The 16,149-nt window shown below is 46.3% G+C and overlaps 2 protein-coding genes across 3 annotated transcripts in view; both read left to right on the top strand.

Annotated features, from left to right (window-relative positions):
- Positions 1 to 7,866, top strand: part of kirrel1a (kirre like nephrin family adhesion molecule 1a) — a 36,063-nt gene extending 28,197 nt beyond the window's left edge. The window contains exons 12-15 of one of the 2 annotated variants that reach the window (XM_086197600.1): positions 885 to 992; positions 2,249 to 2,376; positions 2,685 to 2,762; positions 5,344 to 7,866. In XM_086197600.1, coding sequence (XP_086053726.1) covers positions 885 to 992; positions 2,249 to 2,376; positions 2,685 to 2,762; positions 5,344 to 6,006 — 977 coding nt within the window. In that variant the 3' untranslated portion in view covers positions 6,007 to 7,866. Of the gene's footprint in view, positions 1 to 884; positions 993 to 2,248; positions 2,377 to 2,648; positions 2,763 to 5,343 lie in introns of both variants that reach the window. The other variant, XM_086197599.1, reaches the window with a different exon arrangement.
- Positions 7,867 to 8,741: 875 nt separating this feature from the next.
- ndufs2 (NADH:ubiquinone oxidoreductase core subunit S2) lies at positions 8,742 to 16,109 on the top strand. The gene is made up of 14 exons (XM_086198192.1): positions 8,742 to 8,899; positions 9,705 to 9,808; positions 9,979 to 10,169; positions 11,284 to 11,404; positions 11,693 to 11,805; positions 12,247 to 12,321; positions 12,703 to 12,780; positions 12,894 to 12,979; positions 13,139 to 13,258; positions 13,960 to 14,089; positions 15,004 to 15,099; positions 15,297 to 15,380; positions 15,763 to 15,820; positions 15,893 to 16,109. The coding sequence occupies exons 1-14, from the start codon at positions 8,793 to 8,795 to the stop codon at positions 15,928 to 15,930; spliced, it is 1,401 nt and encodes a 466-aa protein (XP_086054318.1). The 5' UTR covers positions 8,742 to 8,792; the 3' UTR covers positions 15,931 to 16,109.
- Positions 16,110 to 16,149: the final 40 nt, after the last annotated feature.

The raw sequence follows: 16,149 nt of genomic DNA, 5'->3' as shown, positions 1-16,149 counted from the left end.
ATCACAAGGTGTCATGAATGTCTTAGGACTTACAAGTCACTGATGGGACGTAAGACTTGATGACGGACACTGAAGATGACGTTTTTCAGGTGCCGTCATGGTCGTTCCTCATCTGTGGAGTCTGGTTTTACATGGAAGTGAAGGGAAGCAAGTGTTGTTGATCAGAGGTGCAGCCTGAGGCCCGATCAAATAGAGGAGAGAGTCTGGAGAGTGAACATGGACGCCACGACCGCCGTCTGTTTTTAGGATGTTAAAGGAATTGAAGTATTGAAGCAAGTACCTCAGTTGAGGAAACAATCCGACAGTCAGTAATGAATATGAATACTTCATTTAATCCACAGATGGGTTGAGGACAGATTAATAATATAGTAGTACAAGGTGACATGACTATACACACACACACGTATATATAGACGTGTGTATATACACACGTGTGAGCTGCAGCACGAACTGACAGTAGAGTTGAGCTAATTCTTGTTCGTATCAGGGTAGAATCTGTAGTTCTGTTAGGCTGTTGATTGTAGTAGGACAATTAACTCTTACAGTAGGAACGAGTTCTAGAACCAGGAGAGAAGTTCTTTAAGTTATTCATTCTTAATAGATCCTAAAACTTCTGGTCCTCAGTGAGCAATGTTTGAATGGTGTTCAACAGGGATAAGATGAGACGTAGGATGTTCATCATGAGCGAACACCAGAAATCCCGTAGCTCGTGTCGAGATTTGACGTGTACTCTAAACCTCTCTCGTTCTATTTGTGTTCTCGAGTCACGTCACATTTGTACTTCCTACGATATATATTCCTGTTATTTGTACAACTGAAGAAACCCAACTGGAGCCCTTCCTGCCTCTTTATTCCTGTGTTTCTTTGTGTGTGTCTGGTTTCAGAGGAGGTCCCAGTGGGGATAATCGCTGGAGGGACGGTGGGCTCCACCATCCTCTTATTCATCTTTCTGCTGGTCCTCGTTCTCATCTTCTACCGGCAGCGCAAAGGCAGTGAGTCATACTCTCCACCAGCTTAACACATTCAGTAAAAAAGACCCAGTCTGCAAGTACAGTAGCAGCCTGGATTTGTACTCTCAGGGACTGTCATTATTTTTAATTCACATGTTCTAAGAGGATTAATCTTTAAAGGGTCTGTACTAATAACTTGTAGCCACTGGTGGAAAGGAAGTACATTTACTCAAGTATTGTGATTTATGTCTACCTTATACCATTTTTTTAACTTAATTTCAGAGTGAAATATTGTACTTTCTACTGCACTTTTGGTTGATGAAGATTACACACTTGATAACATAACAAGCTTTTAAATTCATAGTGAAAGTCTTAAGAAGTAGTTTCAAATCCTTTTTGGCCTCAAATATTTGTGTGTGTGTGTGTGTGTGTGTGTGTGCGCGCACGCTCACATGTGCCAAAGTTCAATGTGTTAAGGGCAAGAAAAGTGGTTCTAAATCAAAAACCAGCCTGAATGAAGCAAAGCGATCCAGAACTTTACCTTAATTTTCTTGCAGCAGCACGAAATAGAAAAACTCTCTGTCAGCAGCGTCTTGGTCGTTCAGGCCGCCTCCTAATTAGAGCCATCACAGCCCAAATCGATGTCCAGCAGCCACCTCCAGGGGGCAGCATTTACATGTTCTTAACTCTTGTGGCTCCAGCCCGAATTCCAGATGTCGAGGATTCGTTTTAAATGGCCTCCACAAATGTTTCACTTTTCAGAGAATCACTGTGACGCACATCTGACATTGTGCAGAAAAACCATGATCATTGCCACTCCTGCAGTTCAGATGATGTGAATATGCAAATATAATCCTCTCCATTCTCAAAGAGGAAGTTTTAAAGTTCCTTATTTTGCTGGTGTTGTTGGTTCGGCACCTACAATGCGATGTCACAAATGAAGCTCGTAGGATCGCCCCTACAATCAAGACGCACACTTTCACCATTGTGACAGTCCACGTGTACATCGTTCGACCCTGGGGGAGCTAGCAAATCGTCCCTGTACCCTCGAACCTGAAGTTACTGTTACAAGCAGCGATGGTTAGTCTCCGTTCATCGTCTGGTACATCTGGGTGAGCAGTAGTTGTAGGGTCTGAATACTTCTACTTCTTACATCACTGAACAAAAAAACCCCAAAAACTCCCTCTGCGCCGTGTGGATGTGGGGCCCCTCTGAACCTGCAAGCGGTGCTCATGAAAACACGGCGGAGGAGACGCGTGTGTCCAGCTGTATTCAACCTTGCCGTGTTATGCTTCCAGGTCGGCGCGGGGTCACGCTGGGTAAGCCTGACATCAAGGTAGAGACGATAAACAAGGAGACCCACAGCTTGGAGGAGGACTCCGGCAGCGTGTCCACGGCTTCACGCATGGTCAAGGCCATGTACTCGGTGAGCGGCGGCGTTCTGGGGCGGGACACTGTTTACACAGCCTGTAGTTGTAGGAAGAAACACAGATTAACTCAGTAACCTCTCCCTGCACCACACTGAACCGTCTTCTAAGAACAGACTCCATGTTTTCCCTTGTGATCGCTCCTTTTTAACACTTTTAATTCCATGTTCTCTTTCCCTTTCACACTCTGCTGCCTCCTCCCGTCTCCTTCTGTTTTGTTACGACACTTCCTCTCCTCCTTTTTGTTTTGTTCTGTTGTTTGACTGTTTAGTTTCTCCCCTCTGTGTCCTTCTCTCCCTCCAATCAGCCTTTTAAAGATGACATAGAGCTCAAGTCTGACCTCCGCAGCGACACCCTGGACACCCGCCAGGAGTACGACCTGAAGGTGAGAAACGCATACCTTTGGACCAGTGCAGCCAGGAGATATAAATGTTGGAGAAGCTACAAGACATTGACAATATTGTCTATTATACAGTATTAGATAATATGTAGGAGTAAAGAAGATGCTATTTAAAGTCAGAGTGATGAGTGTCAGATATCAGTAATATTACCAAGACTGAACAGAGGGCAGATCAACAGCCGTATGAATATGATCCCTCTCTGCAGCAGGTAAGAGTGTAAGGGCTGAAGTATGGAGATCTGAAGTGTCTATTTTTATTTTTGGAGTTCCAGGGGGAACCCTCTAGAGGGTGCACATGTGCGTCAGGGATGAACAGACTGGACAGCTGCAGTCTGCCTGTGGACGGTGCACGACTGAACGTTCAAACATGAACGAAGGACAGCAGAGTCAAACTAGACGCTAAATGCTGTTCATCCTGAGATGTGTGTGTTAACGGTAGAAAGCCAGCAGAAATATTGGGCTTCAACGCTTTTTCTTTTGTGGTTTCGTCGAGCGTCGTGCTCTAACCTGGCAGAGGACATTTCAAACACACAGTAGGTGTCTTTGCAGCTTGACATTAAATTCATATTTTCTCCCCAAAGGTTAATTTGATTTAGCCTTTTAAACACCTTGTACACCTTTGAGCATTTTCAATCAGCACAAACAGCTGATGGTGCCACCTGCTGCAAACGTGTACTGGTAGAGGACACATCTGGATCCTGAACCGGTCGTCTATCGGAGGGAGCGATGGATCTGCCCTCCACCAGCCCAGCTAGGAAGCTTCTTCATTACGAGCTGCCTCAGTCCCGTTGCAGAGCCGTTTGAAGGCAAACTAGAGAGAAAAACTACAAAGTTACGACAAACAAAGGGAATTTCAGCGTCCTCTGCCCATTCAGCCGGCATGAATCATTTATACGTTTTGACACTGTGGGGTTGGACTGACGAATGCATCCTCACGCTTAAAGCTGCCAAAATGTTCTCCTGGTTCCCCCCGTGAATAGTTTGTGAGGGAGATACCCTCCCCCCCCAGTTGGAGTGCTGCCTTGGATCATTTTGAAGAAACACGGACATGAATCCACCCCAGGAGGTGGTTAGATCACCCCTTCAACAGCCCCCCCAGCTGCCTGCAGCACCAACACAGTGCAAGAAAGTTGGAGGAGTGTGTGTGTGTGTGTGTGTGTGTGTGTGTGTGTGTGTGTGCGCGCACGCGTGTGTGTGTGCGCGCGCGCGCGTGTGTGTGTGTGTAGAATCATGTCAGCCATCACAGCAGAGCTGCAGAGGGAGCATCCCATCCTTGCAGGGGGTCAGACCACCCTGCCGGACCCTTCTGGAGTCAAACAAGGAAGGGTCCGGATCTTAGTGAGTCCGGTTCCTCACTGAAGGAGAAACTACTTATATGCAGGCTTGGAGTAGTAGTATTCTATCAAGGAACTGTACTTGTATATTCCAGAAAAACAGCTTGGTATTTAATGTTGTTGGACGTCAGTTCCTTCGTAAATGGAAGCTCAGATGCCGGTTGGCTGTCGATGTTGGTTAGAGGGCTCGTTCACTTCAGAAAACACAGAAGTACTGATACGTCTTTAGTAAACTGAGCATCTCAAAGGATGTCAAAGTTGCTGTTTGATGTGAGGTCTCAGTTTCCTCCAAATAAAGTGGTCCAGGAATGAGTCCTGAAATCAGTAAATGGGTTGAACATCAAGTTCCCTCGTTGCAGACTTTCGGTCTAAATACCTAAAAAAAAGAAAAGCTACTTTTAACCACAGGCCTAACTTCTCATTTTGTTTTATGGGCTAAAATCCGACAGTTCACACCACACTTGTGAATATCATTCACTAACAAGCAGCTCAAACAGGCCCACAGAGGCTGAGGAGGATGTTGAACGTCTTCAGGGGGAAGTGAGAAGCTTGGTAGTTGTGGGGAGGTCATGGTGCAGCCGCTCGATAGCCATGTTAGCGTTCCTCTCCTAACGGGGGAATTTATACTAGAAAAATGATAAAGGTGGAGCTCACGAGTGAAGAGATCATGCTGAACAAAACACGTCACTGCATTAACCTTCTGTTTGCCATGGATCTGATTTTTGACAATAATCCAAAATCTAAGATAAAAATCCCATTGACCCCTGGTAGAGGGGACCCATGGACATGCTAGCTTCCTGCTGGACTACAAAAACACCCGGAGCAACGTTGCTCCTGCACTCCTGAGATGGTCAGTTAGCGTTTCTGCATCAGTTTGCTCCTCGCTGGTTTGAGTTGCCTCTGAACGAATGAGCTTGTCTCTTTTGCAGCAGTGCATTTTCCACCCTGAGAGCCCACGGTGGTGCCTGCACTGCGAGGAGACGTATAACTTGTTATTTAATGTATTATTCATGTTTGTTCATGTTTTATTTGATTTCTTTTAAATAAAATTTACAGTTAATTGAATTAAATTTCATTAAATCTCATGAAAACCCAGTCGTAGTCAAGTAATCGTGATCTCAGCATTGACAAAAGTGTTTGGGATTGTACTCAAGCAGTTGACCTCTGACCTGTGTGAGGATCAGGGAGGAGCCACCAGCCGTCTGACCTCAGTCCTCTCTGTGTTCCTGCAGGACCCCACCAATGGCTACTACAACGTGCGAGCCTCCACCCACGACGAGGGCCGCCCCGCCTCCCGTTCTACCATGCACTACTCTGACTACCGCTCCCCCACAGGGACTCCAGGGGGAGCTGCATCCATTAGCAGTAGCGCTGGTGGCTCTGGAGCCACGGCCAGCGGAGGAGCCCCCGGTCCACCAGGCCCCCTCACCTCCCCTGGCCGACCACAGGCCTGCTACGACCCCCGCCCCCCCTCCAGACTGTCTCACATTAGCTACGCCCAGTTCAACACCTTCACCCGTGGGGGCCAGAGCCAGCAGCCGCCGGCCAACCCCACCCCTGCAGCCAGCGACTTCCCAGGAGACTGCAGCCTGCTGGACTCTACTTCCCAGCTGGCCTATGACAACTATGGGTACCCGTCACATTACCAGACCTACCGGATGGGTTTTGCCCCATCCAGCCTGGCCCCGCTTGAGGCTGGGCCATCCTATGAGATGTATGGAGTGGGATCCGGGGTTGGGGGCCCTGCAGTCGGCGTGGGTCCTGGTGGTCCCGCTCCCTCAGGGTCAGAGACAGGACTAGGGAAGTACGGCAGTTCCACTCGCTTCTCCTACACCTCACAGCACTCTGACTACTCTCACAGCCGGCACACACAGAGGATGCAGACTCACGTGTGAGACAGGAAGACGCATCACCATCTCACGCATAAGGAAGCATCTTCTAGATAGGGTTGCAGCTAAAACACACACACGATCACAGATATTCATGCACACATTGACACAAACATGACGACAGAACACAAGAAAAACATGACACACGCCCATGCACAGTCACAAGACCATGCCTATGAGACAGGGAGGGAAACACAGAGGCAGAAGAAGTCTTAGTGAGACGAGGAAGGGAAGCTCCACACTCAGTCCCGACGTGTGTGTGTTAATCTGAGCTCTGAAAGAGCCGACAGCGCAAGTCACAATCAAGACTGGGACGGGGGCGAGGAGGACCAGAGGAGCGAGATCCCAGATCTCCGCAGCCGCAGAGACGTTGCTATGAGCTGACTTTGTAAATGACGAGCGAGAAGATCTAGAGGCTGAGCAGACTGTCGAATATGGTACACGCTGATCGGGAGAAACCTCAGCCAGTGGAAGTCATTTCTGGCCACCATTTTTTTTTCACGTTTTCTGCTGGTTGTCTTATTCAATGATCATAGAGCACATATATATATATATATAGTCTCCCAGAATGCCTGTCTGTACAATGGCACATGCCATCATGCTTTTTAGTCGGCGTGGGAAAGTGTTTTGGGGGCGGGGTTGGGGGTTCGGAGGGTTGTCATCATTTTGCACTGCATCTACAGTATTCATGCTTAGACGTCCCTTATCTATATCTGTGTAATGTCTTTTTATTTGCACACCAGACTAGAGCTTTGTATTCTATTTTTTAACATTACAGAATTATTTTTGTCAGTGTAAAACATGTAATGTGTATGTATGGACCAAAAGTTTGAACTTGAGCGCACAGAAACCCGGGCCTTCGCCTGAGTGATGTCCACTGAGACAGTGAGGAGTTGTGCCAACAGAAAAGCCTGAAATTCTTGTAAAAAGCCGAGAGGATTCAAGGCATATTTCACACCGGAAGGGTATATCAGTGTATAAAAGAAACCCAGTGCCAAGTGTTCATGTTGTTCTTCACCTTTAGCCCATGTATATGCAGTAGGAGCTCCTTCTATTGGCGACTGTGGCTTTACAAACCAGGCTCGGGGCCTCGAGTCGTTCCCAGATATTTTGGTAGGCTTGAGTCTTTCCCTCTGAGCTGGAGCGCAGAAGCCTGGTGCAGACCGAGAGAAAACACAGATGTTGGGTTCAGAACTGAGTGGCCTTATAGGGGAAGGTGTCACACATTTCCATTTTGTATCATTCCTCATTGTCTGTCTGCCAAAATGACCAGAGGAGAATGTCTACGGAGAGGTTCAATGAAGGCTTGTCTACAAATATTGACATGTAGTCGTGAGTGAGTGTGTGAGTGTGTGGGTGTGTAAGTGTGAGAGAGATCAAGAGGGAGTGCGTGGGTATCGGTGCACACATCAATTTGTACAGTGTGTTTGTATAGATGTATGAATGACTACATGTGTATGGTAAACATACTGTAAACACTCAGCACTGGACTCAAGTGTGCGCAGGACTATTGTATGCATGTCCGTGTGTATACAGTATGTGTGTGTGCACATCTGTGTCTAAGTGTGCGGGTGTGTGTTTCAGTATATGTCCATATCATTTCTCTCACAAACCTGTTACAGTACTTTTATACCTCTGGTAGGACTGTATCCTGTATTATTGTGTCTTTGAATTTAGAAAATTCCAATGTTTATGTTATTGTACTGTTCTTCGTAGCAGAGAAAACTGTTCAAAAGATGTACAACAAACGTTATCAAACTCATTTTTTTATTTCATTATCTTCAATATTTTTTAAAAATGGTATGTAATTATTTTTCCACAGTATTACATAAATAAAAGCACTGTTTTTTCTAAAAAAAAAAAAAAAAAAAATCAAAGTGTGTGGGTCCGTTAATTACTTTGTGATATGACTTTATAACGGGAGAAGGAAGCCTCACTTTGAAAAATAAAAGGTGGGAGCTCACCTGGGTTGCAGGAATAATCCAGAAGCAACAGCGATGCCAGCCTGTGAAATTATAGCTGGAAGAAATGCAAATCGGCACATATATCATTGCAAAAGATATTTTTTATGCTTTTTATTTTAATAAAACTACTTTCAAAACAGTGCAGCACAAATGTTTTTTTTTTTTCATTTTTATGCTCGTTGAAGTTTGTTTAAATTGAGAAATACAAAAAAAAAAAACGATGAGTAATTTATGTGCATTTTTCTTTGCAACCACGCAAGTGAAGCCATCGTACCGTTTGCCTTTCACACCGCCATCCCAGTATTGTATGCGTTAACTGCAAGATTGATGTTGACACTCTGCGCATGTTGATCTGCAAGCAATCTGAGGGACAGGCTACCAGGAGTAAACAACATACTCCAGGTTCAAGTACATTTGAGTGATATTACCTTAAAATATCCCAAGTTCTTACTTGAGTAGTATGCTTAACTATGCTAGTATGAATATACTAGTATACCTGAACTTAGAATATGTTTACAAAGAGTAAACAACATGTTCTAAGGTCAAGTCTGTTTAAATGACATTACTGCGCTGGTGATTGTTCTGCTTTGCAATTTAAGTGAAGACGTAATAATACTAAGTTATACTGTTGTATACAGTTTCTGCATTCAGTTATCTGAATATCAAGTCGTAAAATCGGTAAGCGAATTGAAACATTGCCCCGCTACATACATTCGCCGAGAGGTGGCAGTCACACGGCTCATCCACACATTCACCCTATGAGCCCACAGAAGAAGAAAAAGGGTAAACTCCGTTACGTCATTAGCCAGTGGTGGCCTGACAACCAAGATGGCGGCCACAATGTTGAGGTCGCTTACCAAACTAGGACGTCCTTCAACAAAATTAATATTAAACAGTAATATTTCCAACCCTGGCTGCATTGTCCTGCAAAACAGGTAAGTGACTGGAAAGGTAGAAACGGCGGCCATTGTTTCGCCCGCCACGTTAGCTTGAGCTCCTAGAATCACGCACACAAGAAGGCAACGTTAGCAGAGAGCTAATAAGCTGATTTACCTCTTTGAATAAACACCAGTCACGTGTTCCAGCTTAATTCCTTCTGAGTGTAAAAGAAACGCATATTGAATAAAGTCAACAAATAAAACGGTAATTCCGTTAGCATGCTCAGCCTGTCACTGCAGGTGTTAGCTTTAGCACCCCGACGTGTTTACCAAACTCCTCCTGGATCTGCAAAAGGTTAAACAAAGCATTTCACTCATTTTAAGTGATTTATGTAGAAATTAAGCGATTTCTAGTACAGGAGCTGGATCACACTTCAGTTAGAAATTCTGAAGGAGTTCGTCGTGGTTAAGAAATATTTTTGGCTAACATCGGTTCAACATGTCAGCTGCACGAAAGGGGAAAATTATCGACATCACCCGATAGAACCGTGGTTCCTCTGCGTGCCGATTGTATGGTCTTAGGGTTAAGGGGGACTTTAAATTCACAGTTTACCGCGATGCAGTGAGTTAGTGATGGTTTGCTGCGCTGCAACATTTTGCATGCAGAAGGAATTTTTCAAGCGAAGGACCTCAAACTTTCCTTGTCTAAAATGTGATGTGAAGTAACAGTCAGTTGTTAGGTTGTCAGATAAGTCCTCTGGAGATATCCAGGCACGAGAGAGGGAAGTCATGGACGCTGCTCATAACGACCCTGTAATTCTGCTGCTTCTTCTCTACCTTCTTCTCCTCTGCTCTTTTCCAGGCAGAAACAATGGCAGCCAGATGTGGAGTGGACTGAGCAGTATGCCGGGGTAGTCATGTACCCCACTGTCATAACGGAGAAATGGACCCCCCCTCCCTGGAATGGTACTACGCACACTGTTCCTGTCACATTGAGCCGTTCTCCTTTAATCTAGTGGTCTAAACAGAATAAGGGATTAAGATAATCTGTTGCCACCCCACAATTAAAAAAACAACATTGGTGCGAGTATATACATTTTTCATGATCTTCTGACATTTTTGTTTCGTTTCTGTAGACAAAGATCCTCCCGTAGAGAAGGACGTGTCCAACCTGACCATCAACTTCGGTCCGCAGCATCCCGCTGCTCACGGCGTGCTGCGTCTCGTCATGGAGCTCAGCGGCGAATCTGTCAAGAAATGTGACCCGCACATCGGCCTGCTTCACCGCGGCACCGAGAAACTTATCGAGTACAAGACCTACCTACAGGTACTGAGCAAAAGCTTCGCCGCCTGCGTGGGACTTGAATTGATCATACAGCTGAGGGACGTTTCTGTACGCTCAATTTTTTGTTAAAGTTTGAATCAGAGAATGAAACCAATAGATTTCTTTTTTAAATGGGACTGCGTGATGGCAACTTTCTGATCGAAATTCTGGTGTCAAACTGTTTGTTCAGAACCGTTTCACTCCCGTTCTGTTTCAGCTCATAAATTGTACATTCGTCTGAGAGCGACGTTTGTTGCTGTCGTGCTTCAGTACGCGGGTCAAAACCTTCTCCGATGGAAGTAATGTGGGTGTTTGTTTGCTTATGGAGTGAGGAGGTGCGATGTGATCAAAAGTGGCGACAGGAGATGCGTTCAGAGCCGCTCTGAGCTGTCTACCTGTAGCGGGGCTGGTTGGACTGCTCAGCGATTGCGCTGAACCCTGAATCTCCTGCCTGTCGCTGGGTGCTCGCTCCTCGTCGAGGGACGGGTCTGAGGACCAGAACGGTTCAGGCACTGGTTTCTGTCAGTTGCTCATCAATGATGTCGGCTGCTGTTGACAAAGACAAGCTAAAGAGCAGTGGAGGTGACCTCAGCGTGTTCAGACGTTCCAGGCAGACCTGCAGGCCTCTTTATTTACGGTGCTGTTTCGTCTTGTTCAGACTCTCTAAAGAAGAGAACCTATATTCTGGTCCATGATATCAATCATTGATGATTGATTGTCATCCCCAGATGAAACCTGTTGATGTGTTATGATGTCAGTGCTGTCACCGAACCACCGGGAGAGGACGTGTGCACACGCTGCTCTCATAACTACAGATTCAACGTCCCACTTTGTGGTCTTAGAACAAATACCTTGTGTTTATACTTTCATAGAAGGTTGTGAAATCAAGAATGACAGAAATGATGATTTCCTTGGTTGTAACAAGGCAAAGACCCTGAACAGTTGGCTACATGATTAACTGTGAATCCTGTAGTTGTATTCCTTGTCGTGGAGGCGCGGACCTCCTCGACTACTGACTGTTATGTGTTCAAAACGATGTGATGTCACCGTGTGTTGCATCAAGCGTGGGAAGTCCCTGGGCATGCAGGCCTCACTTCCTCTTCCTCTTCTGCCACAGGCTCTGCCCTACTTCGACCGGCTGGACTATGTTTCCATGATGTGTAATGAAGAGGCGTACTCGCTGGCTGTGGAAAAGCTGCTCAACATCCAAGCTCCACCCCGAGCTCAGTGGATCAGAGGTACAGATTACAAATGGCATCGGGTCCTAAATCTGATGAGAAAGAAGAAAACTGGCAAGTGCTTTAGTGGGTCGGATGTCAGGCTGAAAATTAAAAATAGAATAGATTTTTATTGTCATTGCTTCCTTGGACGAAAAGTAAAATAAAAACTAAAGCAATGTGATGTTCTTTGAGGTCAGGGCTTTCATCGTGAGGACATTAAACCCAGATGATTGAACCCCTGCTTGAACAAGGACGGCTCCTCAGTGACGCTTCTTGCCTCCTGTTGTTGCTCTGCGTTGTTTGTAGTCCTCTACGGAGAGATGACTCGCATTCTCAACCACATCATGGCCATCACCACTCACGCACTCGACATCGGCGCCATGACTCCCTTCTTCTGGATGTTCGAGGAGAGAGAGAAGGTCAGATCAGCGTAACCCTTCAACATATTTTGACGTACCACATTAGAAATGGCTGGCAGCATTTTAGCAACCCCCCCCCCCCCCCCCATGTTTTTATGCTGCTTTTCACGAGCGCACAGTGAAGGTGCAAACATGATGGCTGTCAAATCCTGACCTGCCATCGCCTGCATCCCCAAACTTGATCTCCACAACTTACACGACTCTCCATTTTCCAGATAGACAACTCTTCTACGACAGCCTTATGTTGTCTGTTTTGTTTCCTCCCTAACAAAAACTCAAATCTTCACTTGATAATGAAATGGAGACGTAACTAATTAGCTTAGAGCCCGTTAAGCCCTCCGGTGTGTCCTGTATTGTTTTTATTTTGCCCGGTCTACATCAGACATGGACTGAACCACAGGGTGGATCTTTGAGCAGCTGAGTCTGACTGTGTCCCTGCAGATGTTTGAGTTCTATGAGCGAGTGTCTGGTGCCAGGATGCACGCTGCGTACGTCAGGCCTGGAGGAGTTCATCAGGTAAGGGCCAACGTCTCCTGCCCCTCCATGGTATGAAGTAGCACACGGAGGAATGTAGCCTTTTACTCAGTAAAGCGTGTCTGGAAGTGCACAAAGATGTTTTTTGCCCTCCTTCATCGCTTCTTTCTGACTCCAGAGTGTAGAAAGAGCCGACCACGTATATTTAGCTTGAAGCTCATGGAGAGTCACGGCTAACGACAGCTAAATCTTCCAAAACTGTTTGTTGATGAACTGTGAAACGCAGCACGTCCTCTTAATCCAGCCGTATGAGCAGTAATCCACAGTGAAACTAGATGTGTGGCAAACGTGCCGTAGCTGACAGGGCCTCGACCGTCCTGACCTGGTCCCTGGGGCGCTGAAACTTTCTCTCCTGGGTTCCAGGATTTGCCTCTGGGCCTGATGGACGACATCTACGAGTGGTGCAAGAATTTCTCCATCCGAATCGACGAAGTGGAAGAGGTGTGTGTTTGTGTAAAGTTCTGTGACCTCCACTAGCACTTTGATACTGCAGCACAACAAGGATGCTGCAGAAAGCAGTGATGGTTGAAGACTGTTGGCCTTCCCCGATGCAGATGCTGACCAATAACCGTATCTGGAAGAATCGAACCGTGGACATCGGCGTGGTGACCACAGAGGAAGCGCTCAACTATGGATTCAGGTGTCCCTCCCAGGAAAACTTTCTTAATTCTCTTCCTTCTGATTTAGAAAGAGATTTGATGAGGAAAATATTAATAAAAACAAAAGCCCAGTGAGATTTATTTGGTTGGTGAACACAGAAATGAATGATCCTGGTGCCATGTCTGTGTCCCTCCCCCAGCGGCGTGATGCTGAGAGGCTCCGGCATCAAGTGGGACCTGAGGAAGTCTCAGCCGTACGACAAGTATGACGAGGTGGACTTTGACGTTCCCATCGGGAGCAACGGAGACTGCTATGACAGGTGAGATCAGCCGACGGCTGTCAGGAATGATTCCTCCGCCATCTTGTCATCCAGTTTGTGCTGGTCACATTGCTGGTCGTTTTCTCTGACATGTCAGCGACTGAGCCAGATGCTTAAACACTGAAAACAGAAGAAGTGCCGGCGGCTGATGAAGCGCCGTTTGGCCTCTGGACGTGTAAAGCAGTCATCAATTCATTCAAGTTAAAGGAGCAAAATTATTTCCACTTCTTTCATTTAAAGCAACTACAACACAGGTCACGATGCATTCAGGTGCACCGCGTAAACTCTGAAAGCTTGGAGACATTTGTGTTTCACTGTTATGACAAGTTAATTAACAAAAAATTAACCTTTAAACTTAAACAAAAACTAAGCATTAAACAGCTGTGTGTCAAGTTGAAACCTGTTTCATGACACCGCTGTCACACCAAAGAGTAAGGAAATCATAGTTGGTATGTTGTCTCAGCCGGTGGCGTGCAGCTGTGTCGGTGCAGTGCTGTGAGCTGTTGCTGTTCATCTAAACCCACAAATCAAATGTTTTGCGTTCAGACAGAAACTAAAGTGACGCACTGACCTCGTATGAACCGCCTGATCCACATCAGTGACCTTATTTAGGAAGAAGAATAGCTGCCATCTGTAGCTCACAGCTGGGGGGTGTGTGTGTGTGTGTGTGTGTGTGTGCGTGTGTGTGCGTGCGTGTGCAGGTATCTGTGCCGAGTGGAGGAGATGAGGCAGTCCCTTAGGATCATGCACCAGGCCCTCAACAAGATGCCAGAAGGAGAGATTAAGGTGGATGATGCCAAGGTGGCCCCGCCCAAGAGGTCTGAGATGAAGGTCAGCTGATCAAACTCTCATTCCTTCAGTTTGGTTCACTCAGGCTTCTGTTTCACTGAAGCGCTCTCCCCGCGACCTGGAAAACCCCGTTTAACTGATGTGAGGTTGTTTTGCTTTGTCAAAAAGGAGGGCATTTGTAAATGTCAATCAGATCCAGTTCTACCTGTAGACCTCAACAAGGCGCTCACCTGTTGGCTTTCTGGTTTTCTTCTTCGCCGCTGCCTCTGTCAGAAAGACACCCTGAACCACCTGCTTTCCTCACTTCCAACCACTGGATGGAAGTGGCTGGAACTCACCTTGACTTTTTTTCCCTCCAGTTTAATCACGCCAGGAAAGTGTCTGAGCGCTGAGAGACGGACGTTGGTAGGCCAGCCTGGACGTTGGCATCACCTCGATGTTCCCAGTTAAGAACCGGTGGGAGTTTCCTGCTGGAAAACTTGGGGTCGTCGCAGAAGGAAACCACACGTTTGTGTTACCTGCTGGTTTTGTTCAGCAAGTCGCTCGTCACAAACCGACTCTGCTGTCATGACTTTTTGAAGCATAGCTGCAGGCGTTAAACCACGGAGGAACTAAAAACCTGTGACTTAACACGTTTTCCGTTTCAGCCGTGATGACGTGTAATGTCCTCGCCGACGTTTTGCGGTCTTGTTTGTGTTCAATGTTACAGTACCGCCAGCCTGAGTGAACCACACACCGTACTCCAGGTTTTTGACAGAAACACACTGAATCTGAGACGATCCACATCTGCACCTCTGGAATCTCCGGCTCCCTCGCAGAACTCTGTGGGTTCTGTAGAGTACAAGTACTCTGAATCTGTCCTGTCCTCAGTCTCCAGGGCTTCAGATCTGCATTCAGCTCACCAGAGTTCTGTCGTGGTGCGTTTGTGTTCATGGCTGAAACTTCTGTGGTTGTAGATGTCCATGGAGTCTCTGATCCACCACTTTAAACTCTACACAGAGGGTTACCAGGTCCCTCCAGGGGCCACGTACACGGCTGTGGAGGCCCCCAAGGTGAGGACGGCCGTTTGTGTCTCATCATTTTAGATACACGGCGTTTGGAACTCTCGCAATTCCCAGTTTTTGTTATTATTAGTACACTGAATGTCATGTGAGATTTAGATTCTGTGTAATTAATGAGGAAGCCTTGAGGGACTCGTGCTTACTAGAGTGTGTGTGCGTGTGTGTGTGCGTGTGTGGGCGCGTTGCAGGGAGAGTTTGGTGTTTATTTGGTGTCGGATGGCTCCAGCAGACCCTATCGCTGCAAGATCAAAGCTCCTGGATTCGCTCACTTGGTAGGCGGCGTGAAATATTCAGCACAGCACTTCTCAATTATTCACAACCTTTAATGGCTTGTCCTTAAGGCTGCTTTGAGCTCATTAAGTCGATTTTTATAAAGTCATATAGAAGCATTTCTAAAAGCACACAACGTCTCTGCTCCCTCCTTCCTCTTTGCTCATGGGTACATGAAATGTTGTGTAACGTCGTCGTTTGAATTTTGGTCTTCAAGGCTAAAAAATGTCTTTAAAGCTGCATAAACAAACTATTAGAGTAGTTAGTGTAGTAACTTCAGGCCATGTTTGTATGAATTATGAATATGATCCTTTAATATGAGCTCATCCGCTCTAAATAGTGGGAGCAGGTCCTCAGTTATTCTCTTCATAAACTTCTTCGCAGGCGGGTCTGGATAAGATGGCTCAAGGACACATGCTGGCAGACGTGGTGGCCATCATTGGTAAGAGACGTTCAGGAGACCTTCATTCTTCCTCTCCTTCCTCTCCTCCTCATCCTCCTCTTCTTCTTGCAGGGACTCAGGACATTGTGTTCGGTGAAGTTGACCGCTAACGTGACGCTGCTCAAGTTTTGGCTCCTTAAAATAGAGTGTGAATTCTCCCCCTCCTTCGTTTGTTCAGCAGGTTCTCTTCCTGTTCACTGTCGCCATGGCGATGCACTTGGCAGACGACTCCTCTTATCATCAGTGATGTAAAATGTCGAAATAACCCCAATAAATATTTTATGACCAAGCTGTAAAGTTTGTTTTGATGTTACAAGTAGAGATATACG

The sequence above is a fragment of the Aulostomus chinensis genome, chromosome 24 (genome assembly GCF_037954235.1).
Source record: "Aulostomus chinensis isolate RoL2024-O1b breed Wild chromosome 24, RoL_Achi_v1.0, whole genome shotgun sequence".
NCBI classification, from domain to species: Eukaryota; Metazoa; Chordata; class Actinopteri; order Syngnathiformes; family Aulostomidae; genus Aulostomus; species Aulostomus chinensis.
The sequence above is the reverse complement of the archived record's forward strand: the minus strand, read 5'-3'. Positions and strand labels throughout refer to the sequence as shown.

Excerpts from the sequence above, each read along its gene's own strand:
- ndufs2 (XM_086198192.1), top strand. The coding sequence starts at position 8,793 with ATGGCGGCCACAATGTTGAGGTCGCTTACCAAACTAGGACGTCCTTCA. Across the intron at positions 9,809-9,978 it reads GACCCCCCCTCCCTGGAATG|ACAAAGATCCTCCCGTAGAG; the intron begins GTACTACGCACA and ends TCGTTTCTGTAG. Across the intron at positions 15,821-15,892 it reads AGACGTGGTGGCCATCATTG|GGACTCAGGACATTGTGTTC; the intron begins GTAAGAGACGTT and ends TTCTTCTTGCAG.